Raw genomic sequence first — 16,610 nt, 5'->3', positions numbered from 1 at the left:
CCATCCACGTGTCTTAACATCCAAACGGTGTAAGAGCCATCACGTTTGCTGCGATAAAGCGTGCCTGAGACTTGTGCAAGTGAAATGTGGGGAGGGGGATTGGCACATGGAGGGGGAATAGACACATGGCGACACTTTTGGAGAGGTGTTGGTCGGTGGCAGAAGGCGCAGCGCACCCATAAATGTGAATGGGTGCCCTATGTCAAGGTGCGAAGTTCTCGACGCAGATTGCATGGTTCTCATGCTCCCAGCACGTGTACGATGCTCTAAGGTGTCACTTTATTCGCACAGCTTTTGTTCACACCTTTGGGCAACAGTTTGTGGTTGGGGTCAGCCCTGAAATGGTCAAATTCTTTAATATGCGTGTTAAAATATAGGGATCTGTTTACATTTATTAAGATATGGTTTATTTATTTACAGTTGTGTTAACTTATGCGTATAGACTCTTTTATCCAAAGCGCATTCATACGATTTATTTTTCATCAATAGCCCATAGGCTATGCTTCTTTGGAATCAAACCCATGGCTGCTACAGCACTACTCCAATTAAGCTACAATTGAGTTACCAATTTTTTTTAGAGGTTTTTGCGTTTCCCATAACATCGCTTGGATTCGCACAGACGTTTTAATGCTAACAAAGCAGAGGTGACCAGGAGGACATAATGGCACGTGCCCGTCTGTTAAGCGCAGAGGTGTGAAAATAACAAAATATTAACACCTCGCATTTTGCGTATCTGAATTGCCTCAAATTGTCTGCGCTCTGAAGCGTCCTACTGGAACGCAGGTCGGTGATCGGTCAGAGGTTATCGACATTCAGTGCGTCCAGTGCGTAATTACGCAGAGAACTGGTTCGAGTGTTGACGTAATAATCGAGATAAATTGATTCGAATTAGACATGGGTTCTAATTAGAATTCATATAAACGCAAAGAACGCCAATCTGCATTGATCCATTCAGTAAAACAACCATTACAAAAATTAAACGATGGCTTTTTGTAGGCATGTTTTTTTTTTGTGTATGGATTATCATTGGCAAAACCATGGTTTATCCATAATTTTTGGAGCAAAATGTATAAGTTAATTCTGAAAGTTAATTTTCATAAGGGTGTCATTCAGTACTGAAACTTTTATTCCCATTATTAGGTCTACTCTTTATTATAAAGATATCTTATTAACGCGACTAATATTCTCACTCCATCAAGTGTCAGTCACAAAAATGATATAACCCACATTAGCTGGTTGCTTTCTTTTAATAGTATTTAGTGGATTTTTTCATAAAGTTATGAAAAAGTCAACACTGACTGACCCCCCCCCCCCCCAACCATTGTAGTGCAACAAATTAATTTCCTTTTGAAAAACATGTCATCCAGACTCATTTTGAACCATTTATTCATCAGATCAAAGCCAAGCAGACTCATAGCTAACAGCTGCTTTCTGTTTCCTGTTAAACATGTAAAAAATGTTTGTGTGGTCATGTTGAGTGGCTCTGTATTACGAAAAGAAAGGAAATGATGTCTCTGGAAGTTCAACGCAAACGAAGTACGTTGCACTTCATTTCCATAAATTTCTTTGAATTAACCTTATGCACAAAATCTGAATTCGAAGGTATAATTTACTATATTCAGATTATGATTTGCTATCTTCAAAAGTCAGAATCAAAGGATAAACACAAGAAATTTGCTCTGTGCTGGATAATATAAGCATTTCAAGCATAAAACAGTAAACACTTAGTTATGGTCTGTTTATTGGAGATATTCCAGGTGGGTCACTGTTCACATTAATAGCAATACAAAAACATTCAACAAGCGTATCTTCAGACAAGAAGGGCCATTTCTGACATGGAGAGAAATAGCACCAGATTGAGCTCTCTTTATTTGACTTTACATTAGAGGTTTTCCTCACCATAACAAGACAGTATCACAAGCAGCATGAGGACACATACACGGTTTTTCCTGACTAACCACTTATGCACTCATGTACCGAACAAACATTATTGTTGTCTAATATCAGGCTTTTAGCATTTAGTAATATGTATCTATGTAATAGAAATGTATCAGCATCACTTCATCAGTTTATGTGGTGCTATGCCATCCTTTGCTATTGCAGACACAATGGAGCCAAGAAATGGACAAGCATTGGTCCTACCAGGCAGGCATGTGACTCCCTTTAAACAGTTTTTAAATCATAAGTGAGATCGTACATCAGGGCACCATATTTGTGTGTCTGCCGTCCATGAACTGTCATCTCATACACAGGAATGGATTGTCTTTTGGAGTTGGGCCCATCCCAACCCCTAACCCAACAAGTTTGCAATCATTCAGTGTAGACGGATTGGATGTTTTGCCCAGTGCTGCTGTTCTCCCCTCCCCTCCCTCTCACACGTCCACATACGCTGTCCACCTGTTTGACTACGGTTGGAGCGTCACTGATGGTTGTGACTAGGATGAATCATCATTGCTGTTTCCGGGACCGGAAACGACCTGCAATGGAACCTAATGAAAAACCCTGTTTCTTCTGTTGAGCAATTTCAGAAAGTCTCTGCTCCTCTTCCTGTGTATGTACACACAAAAATGATCATTAGCATATGGTCATGAATGTAAAAAATGTGCCAAAACTAAAAAAAAATGTAATTACCTGGGCGAGCTGCGCTTGTCTTCTTTTGAAGGCTTCAATAGGGTCCTCCTCATGGGCGTAGTTCTCTAGCACACCACGTACGTCCTCCACTCCACTGATGGCAATAGCTGCAAGCCATACAAGAGATCAAATGATAACACATGATTTGTACATGGAAATACCTATTTGCCCAATACTTCTATTCACTCACTTTTCAGGAAAGCAGCCAAGTCATATAGTGTGCGGTCCTCAGAGTTACCATCCCACTTGCGGAGTGCCAAACCATTGAAAGGCTGGAGGCTGAAGGCTTCCCGTTTGCAGTCTACTAAGATGACTTTAGAGGTGTCTCTATTCAAACAAGACACATCCTGTAGGACAAAGAATGTGTCATTAGCGAATATCATTCAAGCGTGTGCGTCATTCGTTTGAACAGAATTTTGACTACAGAAGGTGCTTTTTAAAGGGATGGTTTACCTCACAAAAAATCGTCATGAATTACTCACCCTCAAATTGTTTCAAACCTGTATAAATTTCTTGGTTCTGCTTAACACAAAGGATGATATTTTTAAGAATGTAACCAAGCAGATCTGGGGCACCATTCACTTCTAATGTATGATTTTATTCAAGTCAGTGGTGCCCCAGATCTGCTTGGTTTTAAAGGTTCTTAAATACGAAAAAAATAAATGTATACAAGTTATTTACTTAAGGTATTTTTGGGTGAATTTTAAGGAGGAATTTGAAAAATGTTTGCAGTGCAGAGCTTAAAATAAACATTAAGGGGCGGTTTCCCAGACAGGGCTTATCCTAGTCCCAGACTTAAATGCATGTTTGAGCTGCCTTAATTTAAAAACATTAAATATCTTAAAGGGACACTCCACTTTTTTAAAAAAATAGGCTCATTTTCCAGCTCCCCTAGAGTTAAACATCTGATTTTTACAGTTTTGTAACAGTAAAAGTGGCGGTACCACTTTTAGCATATCTTAGCATAATCCATTGAATCCGATTATACCATTAGCATTGCACCCAAAGAGTTTCACTATTTTTCCTATTTAAAAACACACAGTGCCTGAAAGTAGTCCCCTGCTATTGAAAGTTACCAAGGAGACTATTTTCAGGCACTGCGTAATATCATTGCGCCTGCTGCAGCCATGTTAAGGCAGCAAGTCCTTGATTATAACGCAGGAATAAGAGTATAGTTCTAAGACATATCTGCCTGGAAAATCGCAACTTTTAATTTTCCGTTGGTCTTAGTACACGATGTAACCACAGAAGAGTCAAGTTTTAAAAAGGAAAAATATCAAAACACTTTGGTAATTTTTGACCGCGATGCTAATGGGATTCTAAATAGGATTCAATGGATTATGCTAAGCTATGCTAAAAGTGGTACCATCAGACCCCAGAGATCGGCTGAATGGATTCCAAAACGGTAAAAATCAAATGTTTTACTTTAAGGGAGCTAGAAAATGTGTCACTTGTGACTTTAACATATATCACTGCTATTGTTTTTGTCCCAAGATGCACACCAGTATTGTTTTTTGTAAAGTCTGTATGTAAAAACTACTTAAAATTTCCTAACTATGGCATAGCCCTGGATTAATCTGAACCCTGTCTGAGAAACTGCCACACAAGTTTTATATTTATATCACATTTATATCTCAAATTTGTTTTCAAAACGTATCCCTAAATTGTAAGTTCTGATTGGATGAACGACATTCAAAGCAGTTGTAAAATACCTGATAAATGCATACATGCAAAAACGCATTGGCAACCACAAGCAGCCTACAGTCTAGATAATAAACTACATTACACAAATTTGAATATTTTTATTGTGTTTTATTACAGTGTTGCAATGTTATATCAAAAAAGAAAACATGTTAAACAGGAAAATTATATATAAAAAATGTATAATACAAGGTATTATTGCAAATATATATTTTTTTACTGAGACTACAGAATACAGTCAATTAATATAAAAGAGGACGGGTGTCAAATTAAACTATTACTTGCTAAAATAATTATTTATTACAAATATCTTTATTCCCAAAAATATATTTTTCATTAAACTTCTTGAAAGTTGACTACATATCGCACAACTCACTGCAGTGCACTGCTTCCCTTTGCCTAATAGAGGCCTGACATTTAGGCCCATTCTACTTATCACAGTGTCTATACATACAAATTGAGGTTAAATGTGACCTCTCACACCACCCCCAAACATCCATGTCGCGTGACACTGATGTGAACCATATTTACACCTATGCATTTGTAGAGGGGTGCAAAGACTTAACACCAGCCCATTAGCCCCGGTGCTCGGCGACACACAAACACGCACTCTCTCCGGGCCAGATGTCTCAGCGGTGGTCCTGCTGAGCAGATGGACAGGGACGCTGCACTCTCTCTATCACTGAGGTCATCAGCATCCCCTGAGGGGCTGAAAAAGTTGTGTGCGGCGAATGAGTGGGAGAGATGGAGGGGCCCCGAAAGGAAACCTCTCTGGACGGCGGCACACTCCGTAGCATTTACAATAAATTAGCGGCATCTGTCTTCCCTACGAGACACGCCTAAACCCCGCTGGGAGCAGGAGCGCGTGTATCGTAGTGTATTTGTTATCGAGTCTATAAGCGTGCATGTATAAATAATGGGATTTTTATGGATTATACCATAACTTCACATTACGCATCCAAATTATGTACAGTAAGAAAGGAAATGTAATGTGTGCTGATGATTTTTCTCTCTGCGTAGCTACTGTGTATCTGATCTAAATGTGTGCAAGCGGAGCCGTGTAACGCAGCTGCGCACGAGAGTGTCATGTTGCCGAGTCGCTTCAATTCCCCAGGTGAAACATTGAAGCACGAGCCGGAGGAAGCGTGCCTCTTGCCATCCGCACGTGCCACGCTACGCTCCTGCCAATCAAATCTCAGACCAGCCCACCCCCCCGTATTCAATACCTCGGCTGGGGGAGGGAAGCAGCATCTACTGGTGCCATATCAATACGAAATGGTTTACAGGAAGGCCATTCTGACTTCTATAAACAAACGCATCTGAAAGTGCTCAAGCTCAAGTTGGCTAGAAGTGAATCATGATGCTGTGGTATCTATATTAAGTGCCGATCTGTCAGATGGCCAAGAGTGGAGTAAACGATATTAGTCACCGATTCTCGCTTTGGCCCAAGTATGTGTAGTTTACATCTGCAGATTTTCAAGTGTTCCTTCACTTTTCTCAGATAAAGTTTTTTGGAAGATTACTCCATAACAAGCCTCGTTTTTGATCCAATCGCCTATGCTCACCCCCACACTGCTTGAGGTGGCCAGATGGGAGGTGCGGGTGGGTGAGAGGAGAAGGGGAGGTGCGGGAGGGTAAAACACGGGTTGGCAGAAGGTGGATGGAGAGAGAGTGTTGATGGGGTCTGGGGAATGAAGCCAAACAGGCTGTGGTGAAATGTGACCGGAGTGAACAAATACATCTAGTTCTGCATGACCACTAAGCTACGTTCAAGTAGCATGACCTTACGAACTTCATATTGTGTTAATGAAAACTGCCACAATATCGCATAAAGTCCAATATATCTTAAAAAAGTGTTTACGCTTGGGTGAAGTGGGTGTTCATGCAATTCGAAAAAGTAATATTTTTATAAAACTGCAACGGAAACAGTATTTCTGCAATTATGGGTCATCTGAAGTGCATAAAAGTCACATGATCACTCTTGGTAGGACAAGACAGAAGAGGTGTGTATGACTTTGTGGCATCCGACAAGCGCATGACATCAAAATGACGAGAGAGCAATTCGAGAGTTGACTGCTCTGTATGCTTTTGAGTCGCTCTTGCGATATTTTGATGTCATCTGCATGTCGATCGGCACTGTGCACATGAAGTTGAACACACCTGTTCGGTTTTTGAAATGACAAAATTACACTTTCGCATATAGGGGTGGGCAATATGACCAAAATCTTAAATCACGATATAATTCATTTTATATCATGATAAAGATATGCATCACTGTAGAGATGTTTTATCTTTTAATAAGGATTTTATGTTATTAAAATATTTAATGCCATAGAATTTTCTTAATTCTCACAAACAAACTTTTACAAGCATAAAAAGAAGGTAAAGACAAAACTCAAGTTCACTATAGAAAGACAGTCAGTGATGAAAGAATGATAAAAAATAATAATGTGTATATGAAGAGTTTGGTTCCAAAACACAATAAACGCCATTTAAAAAAAACAATTAGTTACCGCCAAAATCAGTATTGTATGTGGTCATTAAAAAGTACATTTTTAATTTTACGCAAAATCCGATATCCGCTTTGTTATTCTGTCATCTTTTCTCCATTTTTTCCCAAGCCATAAAAAATGCCAGTCCTCCTTCTCTGCACAATGCAATAAATCCACTATTGATGGCATTGATAAACCTGTGATGGTTTTCTGTGGCGGGAAAGAAACGTAAGCTATCAAAATCGAATAATTTTACGTGAGAGTTACTCAGGAGACGGAAAAATGCCGGCTGTTGCTTATTCTCACCATAGACTGTAAAAAAAAGATGGACGACGCCTGTTCGCTCCCTTCCATTGGTGAAAAGTGAAGCAGCCAGTGTCCCGATATGGCGCTGACATCTTGGGTCTTGAGTCTGCGCAGAAGCGATTTCGGGACCAGTCATGCGCAGTAGTGAGCAGGAAGTGAAGCCGCGAAGTCAAAACCCCGCCCTCGCTCTCGCAGAATGCGCATATCACATGATATCACAGCTGTCAATCATGACGTGACACCACCGTTTTTATATCACTAAATAACTAACTAAACACAAACTTATTTTAAAAACAAACATTTGAATTTACATCAGTGTGATAAAAACTACAATAAATGACAGAAACCAGCTTCGAAAAAAAGATCATTGAAGTGTAATTAATTTTTTTAGTTGGTCTCAAGTCCAATTGAATAACATAGGGAGGCGGGGTTTATGACCTATACTGGGACCAGTCACTGGGGGGAGATCGAGACGTTTTGGCTTCACTTTTCAGGGCTTGTGCGGCATGCTTGGTTCTCACGCGACAGCATCCAGCTTCTGTCATGCTAACACATTGACCCCAGCAGATCTTATGAAAAACTTTCCATTATTTTACTCGAACCTAACAAAAATCAAGCAGGAAGTTCAGCGACGATGTCACAAGGATGACCACAGCAATGACAGTGTTCTTAATATGACAAAAGTGTTTGATTAATGCCATTAATGTTTATTTTTAATCAGTGTATATGACTAGTAAACTAAATGAATATAAATAACATGGCAAAGATGAATTGATTCAATAAAGTTATAGCATTTTGAAAAAAAAAGTTTATATAAAAAAATCTAATTCTTTTTGTTATTATGTTATTATAACTTAAAGATGCTATGTGAAATTTAGTAAGAGAAAATTGTGGTTTTCTTCTGGAAATGTGACATGGGCAAGTAACCTTGATAGAGACGATAGTCCAAATTCTCTACTGGTTAACACATTTCTACAGGTTAATCATATCTACCAGTTTATTGCCCACCCTATAGTATAGATTAATGGAAACAAAGTCGAGTGTTTGCCAACATTTCGAAAACGAAGCTAAAGTTTTGAGCAAATCTTTAATAGAAACGCAGCTAATGATACCAGTGTAATAAACTTTTCAATCGTTGGTTCTTTAATGTCTCGTGACTGTGTGTTTTGCACAACACATATAACCATTTGCAGGTTTGTTATTCCCAGATAACAACCACTAAAAAAAACAATAACACACAATAACCCAGATGCTGCAAATCATTTTGACAGGTACAGTTTAATATTACACAAAAATTATATATAAATATTAGGGGTGTGACGAGACACTTAATCCACGAGACGAGACGAGACACGAGATTGGGTTCACGAGAACGAGACGATATTTTTACACTTTTTAAGAAACCCTCGATGATAAAATAAATGAATAAGAAACTGAAATCATGTTATTTTTAAATGTTTTAACTAATCAAGGACTGCCCCTAACAATTATTTTACTAACTGATAATGAAGTAATTTGTTATTTTTGGGTAATAAAAATAGACCCAAGTGAGCAGTAGCCTTTAAAATTACATAATAACGAAGATGCAATAATAATTGGTTCAAATAAAGTATTAAAACCAAGTTACATTAAACAACATTACATTAACAAACACATTACATTTGTGGTCTATAAATAAATAGCATTATGTATATATTATAACAAATGCCTGCAGGGGGCGATAGTAGACTCGTCTCGGATGCTATCTTCACTTTCACTTTCACTTTAGACGGAAAAAAAACGCTTATTTTTTAGCCAAACAATGTTTAAATCCATTTGAATATTTAATATACGTCCATTTCTTTACAATAGAAATGAACATGCAGACATTAAATCATGTAAACTCTGTGATGGTTTAATCTGCTGAGACTTCACATCTGACACTGATCTACAGAAAAACACAACACGTCTCAGACTTCATACGAGCTCCCAAACGAACATTATTGGAAACCCAAACAAAAAAGCAAATGCAGTAAAAGACAGAATATAATGCATGCACTGTAAGAGGCTAATTATACCAACCACGCTTTAAACGCTTGGAAACGCAAGGCGCGACGCACTGCCTTTTAAAAAAAAAAGAGCAGTGCGTGTCGACGCGGCTTTTAATATTGCTAGGCAACCACCTAGTCAGCTGTCTTGTCAATCAAATATTGAAGCGTGCGCTCTTTTGCTGTTGACTGTCATATTAGCAGAAACTTTAAAAAGAGGATGCTTGATCTGACCTTGTTTGAGGGTGAGAGGTGCACAAACACGCAGGAGAGAGTGAGCGAGTGGAGTCCGGTTCTTCAAAGCAACTGTAAACTTCCCTCACCACAACGTAAGGCCCGCATCTCCCCTCATTCGAGTGGACAATGGAAAGACGCGAATGACGTCGGGCGCTTCTCCGCTCTCAGCGTTCCTTCAAAGGCGCGTGCTGCGGCCGCCGGCAAAAACCGCAAGGCGCTCAGCGCGCATAAACAGCGCGCAAACGCTCCATGCCCATAGAATATCATTTAAAAAAGGCGCCTGCAACTGCCTCCTCCGGAGGTCGCATATGCAGGCTGCATACGTCATTAAGGTTTATTTCAGATCATTAACTGAGCATTACATTCGCAAGTCGTGAGCATATTACAACAATTTGCGATTAACTAAATTATTAGTAAACTTTATAATTGTTAGTCTCTAAAAAGACAGTCTTTATGAAGTAAATGCAGTTTAAAAATGCGACCTCCGAAGGATGCAGCCTTTTTTTTTTTGAGAAACGGCCAGAATTTCACCTACACAAGAAATCTCGCGATACACATTTAATCTCGCGAGATCTCGTCGCACGAGATCTCGTCACATCCCTAATAAATATGTCTTTTAATAACAAATATGACATTATATTTACAAATGTCATAATTAAAACGAATAGCATGTTTGTGACATTTGGAAATCTAGTCTTATTTTAAAACCGAATGATAAACTTCGCATGATGATAGCATAATTGGATAACAATTCATACTACACTTGTGACAAACATGCAGAGTTTACTTCAATACAATACAAATATTAATAAATGATGTAATTTTTCAAGCTACATTTTTTAGAAAAATTGTGAATGCATTGTGACCGCAAACAATAAATACCATGAAACAGTTTACTAGTCATCATATGTGTTGTGTAAAACACACAGTCACGAGACAACCAACAATCGATAGCATGAGCAAGGAAATTATTTAATATAACTCTTTCTTAAAGAAAGGAAGTCATATACACTGGCATTAAGGGAAGTACTCAGTGTCATTTTCCTTTTCGGGTGAACTATTCCTTTTAAGAACATTTGCTGTGCGTTGGTTTACTGCTGGTAAACCAAACGCTTTTTAAATGGCAATTCAAGCGTCTGAGTACAACACTGATTGCTTGCTTTATTTTTTAACAAACAATCATACAACAAATCAGTTTACAAGCAAAGCGTCTTAGCATTAGCATCAACAACTAATTTAGTAAATTCTGTACGCTGCAATGGGTTTGGGGTAAGTAAAGTTTAAAGATTCGATTCTGTCCCATTCATGAGCGTAATGAGGAGAAAGCTTAGATAACGACGGAGGGCCTAATGAAGGAGAAGGAGGAGGCAGAAGGTTAATGAGGCCCATGAAGAGACACAGAAGGAGGTGGAGAAACTGCTATTGTCTTGGGCAGTTGAGAAAAGAAAAAAAGAATAAGGACATAGCAGTGGGGAAAATCAATGGGCGAACAGAAGGACGGCATGCAGCAGAGACACAGGGGGCATCGCGCCATAATGTTGCCCGGGTCACACAGGAAAGGGGACCCATAGGGTGGGGGAAGAATGACCAGGATTGGGAAGAGGCATCAAACACTCATATGGAGTTCTTGAGCAATCACCGTACCATGTGCACAGATGTTGGAGCATTTTACAGTAAACATTTTAGTAAAGATTTTCAGACCGCAAACGTTTTGCAATGTTGCGGTTATAAAAAAGAGTTTCCTTTGAACACATGCTTGGACTTTGGTTCATATAAACAGCTGTGCATGAGAAACCTAATGATTAACTGTTGATATGTGGCACTGATCAGAGTTCAGCTTCTTTGAAAAAACGTCTGTTGTGACTCAGTGGTGGCGAAATAAAAGACGTCCCAAATTTACAGTAAGCTACAGCCAAGAACAGAAAATTTACAGGAACAGGATTTTTTAGTTTCCTAAATCCTGGGAGTTATTTTATGAGCCCACTAGTAAAGCATGAGTATCAATTGACAAATAATAATAATTTACCTTTACATGGTGGCCCTCAATATAATGTGTGGCATCCCTGAAGAGCCGGTACATAACAAACCCTTGAGGGTCAATGCTGTCAATCAGTGGGTACGCCGTCTGCAAGGAAACATTGCAAACAATCATATTTTTGACAAACATTTAAATCATTTTATTACAAGACTCATTGGAATGCTTGACTCTAAATGACCAGACAATTTGCAGGTTTGTTATAAACAACCCACACCCGACCGACGTTTTCAACTAACCCGCCCGCAAGTAGTGATTGTTTAAAATAGTTAATTAGCATCTTAACCTCAAACGACCTGACCGACCGCGGCCTGAATATCATTAAAAATATTTTTGGATGACTCGTAACCGCAGGTGACCGCAGGCACACGCTCATTTCGGATCAACCAGCGCATCACTGATGCAAATTAAGTGATTCATTGAGATGATGCGGCTGCTGTTTCGCAACATTCATGCGATTGGAAAGAAGATGAGGCACTTCTCTGTAGCCAATAGTAGGCAAGTAAATGTTAGCCAATAAGGCCATTCCTCAAAAGCGTTTGGAAAGTCGCCGATTTGGAGATACATACTTATTACAACTAAAATAAAACCATATGTGTCTCATATTGACCCATTAAACGTCATCAAAAAGCCATAACTTCAAAAACTTGTGTGTAAATTTTGAAGAGAGTACATGGCCTATTAAAGTGAGACATACTCTTTACAGCGAAATTTACATTTACATTCAATTCAACAAAAACGACCAGCAGCACTCCGAACAAAAGAGATTCAACCGAAATGAGGCTCATTTGCATGACTTTAAAAGTGTGGCAAGTATCAGATAATCATGCAAAAGGACAAAAACAAAAAACTCACTGGTGCCACAACAAAACAGCAGACACACACAAACACTGAAGTTCAGCATAAAGGCCCTACTGACTGGGTGATTTAGAAAATGTTATATTTGAACACAAGTATGTACTATTTGTTTGTAGAATCAACAAATGTGAAGGTGTGCCACAGTACCCAAAACATAAACAACTATTGTGGGCGAGTTCAGTGCTAAGCATTCTTTTTTGCAACCGTAACCAGTTAGTGTATTGAAAAACAAACAAGCAGCCCATCACATTGGCATTATTGTGGTAAATAGTAAACTGAAGTGACTTACCATGCCTGTCTCTGATGTGAAGATAACTATCTCATACAGCGGGGCTAATTGCTGGAACAAGTAATCTATGCCAGGCCTTTTCTTAAAACGCCAGCCTGTTGCCAACTGGAGAGAAGAACCACAAATCATTATTTACACACAATGTACACACTTTATACACAAAAAACTAATCGGCATTACAATTACGTGTGAGACGATTACATAATCGCCACGTGTGTCTCAATTACAGCTACCCATGTGTTCTGATTTCTGGCAGTATGTTTGGGCACCAAATACAGCGGTGAATCAAAGATTTTAAGATTGATTAGTTGAAGTGTCCTTTAGCTATTCATTTTAGATTTTTACTAACAACATAACTCCCATAATTATTTGTTATTTACATTATATCATTTAGTTTTTAGATGTTTAAAATGTACCATACAGCTGCTTCACAAAAAGTTATAAAACATTTCAAAACTTTAATATAGAAGTGAATAAATGTGTAGGTCTAAGAGACGGGTACAAAATATTGTCATAATTTGTTTTAATTATGAATAAATAAATAAATAAATAAATACACACACATATACATACATATTTTACACACATACGTATAAATATCTATAAAACCTTTGACTACAAATATAAAGCACAGTACATTCCTTTTAAATGTGGTCATTTCCTTTCTAGGAAGCAGATTAATATGCAACAGATTTTTTCCTTTAGGCAAATCAAGCAGTATGTTGCCCCTTTTTTACGTAAGTTTGCTTACAGGTGACATTACTGACTTCTTAAGTTGCCATAATTTAATTTAAGCACGCAGACTGCCAATATTTTGTGTTTATTCAGGATCCATCAGGATTACATTGAAAAAGATAATTGCTGTTAGGTCTTTCTCAGTCATTACCAGTAAATAAGAGCCAGGCTATTCCAGTTTTCCAGTCTTCAGAACAGAAAACAAAGCAAAATAAAGCATCCACTTGTGTTATCCATCTTAATTACACTGGGGTAAATAAACTAAACAGCCAAGTTAAAGGTCGCGTTCTTTCTGATCCCATTTTTCAAACTTTAGTTAGTGTCTAATGTTGCTGTCACAGCATGAATAATACCTGAAAATTATAAAGCTTTAAGTTCACTGCTAGGCGATATATTTTCTTTAATAAAATTCTTCTTTCAAAGCCTACAGCAAACGGCCCCCGTTTGGCCTACAGCCCTCTACTTCCTGCTCTAATGACGTCAGTAAAACAGTTTTTTGACTAAACTCCACCCACAGGAATACTTCAGTCGCCAGCTAAGCTAACGGCAAGCTAAGCTGCTGTCGAATCACAACACACTAAACAAACTACACAATCAGAACTCGATACGTATTTCTGAAGGAGGGACTTCATAGAACAAGGAAGACATCAGCCTGTTTTGAGGACAGTGAAAATTGTGCACTGTAAACACAATCAAAGCTTCAAAAACACAGAAAGAACGAGACCTTTAAAGTAGTCTAGAGTAAAAGATGTGTGTTTTGACCAGGTACACCTATACCCGAGTACAAGACAAAAAGTAAGAGTACAGTCAAAAAACAAAGCATTTTTATTTTTTTCCCCCTTTTCTTTTATTATGTATTTTTTTTTTTTTCCTTTATATGTGTTAATGTGTGTATGTTATTTTTGTTAAAAATTAATAAACATTAAGTAAAAAAAAAAAAAAAAAAAAAACAAAAAAAACAAAGCATCACTTCAGCTTAAAGAAAAATCACTGTGCCGTACGCTACGGTAACAGTCTGCTGAGGAGTGTCAGGTTGCAGGTGGGCTACGCTCCACCTGTCACCTGTGTGTGGCCCTACCCTCACAGCTGGCCAGGTGAGGAGGGAGAAAACAGGTAGGGAGAGAACGACAGGTGGTTGGCCCAAAACAGCCATCCAGATGGCTTCATGTGATTAACAAGAATTGATAAGGACTATTTGGCAAAAGGGGGAAAACCTTATAAACTGTTAAAACAACCAAGGTCACTTAATAGCAAATCAAAGAGGTAGCACTTTACAGCAGGAGGGATCTAACTGAACGCATAAGATACACACCGTGTATGTGGAGTTTTCACATAAAGTATACACGAAAACAGAAGCAGCTGCTGTCCACTAAAGTATAGATTGCATCTGCAGTCAGCAGATTGAAACAATCTAACAAAACTCTTAAAAAAAAAAGAAATTGCGGGAACCAAGTGGGCGTCCGGGAATGTGAAATCTGGATTACACAATTCTGGTTTCTAGGACTGGATACAATACTAGATTATATGTGACTCATGAGCCCTATTGGCATAGGATTAGTATTACCTGGTGACCTTAAGTGATTTGTAATAACTGCGGATGTTCTCTGTGATTTTTATCTCTTGCGGTTCTGCCGCATCTGTAATTTGTAAAGTAAAGATTTCTCCGCAAATGACCTACCATATTTTCACCCAACACAGAGGTCCTGATAATATTAATTCAGTGTGAAGTGGCATCCCCAAAACTTGGCCAGGATTTGGTAGGATTGTATATATTTTTTTTAAGTCTGTGCCATTTTTAATTTCCTTTTTATCGGTTTCTGCAGAGGGGCAATCCTCCGATCTTTCTGATGAAGCCAATACAAAAGTGATTTAAACTGAGATTCATCAACTGGCGGCTAGAGGTTGACTCCAAAAGGAAGTCAATTCCCATAGACCCCCATGTTTTACAGCCTGGTACAAAAATATTTTTTGGTCTAAGTAGCTAATTTTGTAACTCATCCGTTTACATTATTTTAAGCCTTAACGTTCTGCATAATTGGGGCGTGGCCACTAGAGTGACAGTTGAACAGCCACTGCTGTCACTAGAGTCGAGCTAGGCGGGCGTAGTTTCAGCAACCAGCCACCTCAGCTTCACCCACATCCCACCTCTTTACCCATTTTCGGATATCCGCGAGTGATGCAACGCCTACTATTGGCTTCAAAAACGATCTTCAGAAACCTATGGGTGATGTCATGGACACTACGTCAATCTCTTTTTACAGTCTATGGTTTCTGCACCTCTCGCACTGCAGCTGAGGAGCGCAGCTCCTTATCCCGTGCGAATGGGCAACATGAAACTCTGGTAATTTCTAAAATCACACGAGGTCCCCAGATAATACTTATCCTGTGCGAATAGTTCTTTACACAGATATTGAGCTTTGACACCTACCGACCACTCTGGATGCAGGAGGACATCTGTGAGCTCCAGCACTAGAGTATATGGAGGCTGGTAATAGGGTTCTCGCAGAGGATCTGGGAGAAGTTTCGGGCTTGTGGGCTCGATGATCATCTACAGCGAAGCAGAAAGATATTTTCAAACCACATACTTTTTTATATTTATTTTATTTTGTCATATCACTTATATTTATTTATGCATTTGGCAGACACTTTTATCCAAAGCGACTTCAAGCTATACATTTTGGGGATCGAACCCCTGACCTTAATGGGTGATTCTCGCGAAAGTAGACTTATGAGGTGTCATGTAACATTCTGATAAAAAAGTAAATTCAAAATAAGAAGCATACAGTTACAAACATCTCTTCATGTACTATTTTGCCCATGAATTCAAATGACATCATACAAACCAATTTTGTTGTTTTTTTTCCCACATTTAAGGGGACATTTTTCATTACCGCAACATGTCCATGACTGGATTTGGGTTCTTTGACATGGAAATATTTATAATAAAAAAATAAAAAAAAATAAAAAGCTTCAGTGCATGTTATCCTATAAACATTAACAGTAAAGAAACATGTGGTATTTGGTGATATTGTCAAATGTAGAGACAATAATAAGGAATATAAATGTGTCCAAGACCAATTTTCTCATCCTCCGCAACAATTTTCAATCATTGTTTAAGCCCTCAAGGAACTAACATTTTTTAAAAAAGTTGGAAGGGACATAATTGACTGTGACTCTCAAGATGGCTACCAGGAAAGCAGTTCTTATTTTTTAAGAAATTTGTAAATGCATATATTTAAAGTAATATCTTGTTGCGGTAATGATAATTTTTGATAATGATAATCAAAAAAATGTAAATA

General features: G+C 38.4%; 1 protein-coding gene across 1 annotated transcript in view; it reads right to left on the bottom strand.

The window, feature by feature from the left end:
- Nucleotides 1-1,719: 1,719 nt before the first annotated feature.
- The window catches only part of timm50 (translocase of inner mitochondrial membrane 50 homolog (S. cerevisiae)), a 41,421-nt gene continuing 26,530 nt past the window's right edge, over nucleotides 1,720-16,610 (bottom strand). Inside the window, exons 6-11 of the mRNA XM_065281306.2 lie at nucleotides 15,740-15,859; nucleotides 12,577-12,681; nucleotides 11,421-11,519; nucleotides 2,822-2,978; nucleotides 2,632-2,738; nucleotides 1,720-2,547 (exon numbers count right to left, since the gene is read on the bottom strand). Of these exons, the coding sequence (XP_065137378.1) occupies nucleotides 2,449-2,547; nucleotides 2,632-2,738; nucleotides 2,822-2,978; nucleotides 11,421-11,519; nucleotides 12,577-12,681; nucleotides 15,740-15,859 (687 nt within the window). The 3' untranslated portion in view covers nucleotides 1,720-2,448. The remainder of the gene's footprint in view (nucleotides 2,548-2,631; nucleotides 2,739-2,821; nucleotides 2,979-11,420; nucleotides 11,520-12,576; nucleotides 12,682-15,739; nucleotides 15,860-16,610) is intronic.

The sequence above is a fragment of the Paramisgurnus dabryanus genome, chromosome 8 (genome assembly GCF_030506205.2).
Source record: "Paramisgurnus dabryanus chromosome 8, PD_genome_1.1, whole genome shotgun sequence".
NCBI lineage: Eukaryota > Metazoa > Chordata > Actinopteri > Cypriniformes > Cobitidae > Paramisgurnus > Paramisgurnus dabryanus.
This window is presented reverse-complemented; position numbering and strand designations above follow the sequence as displayed.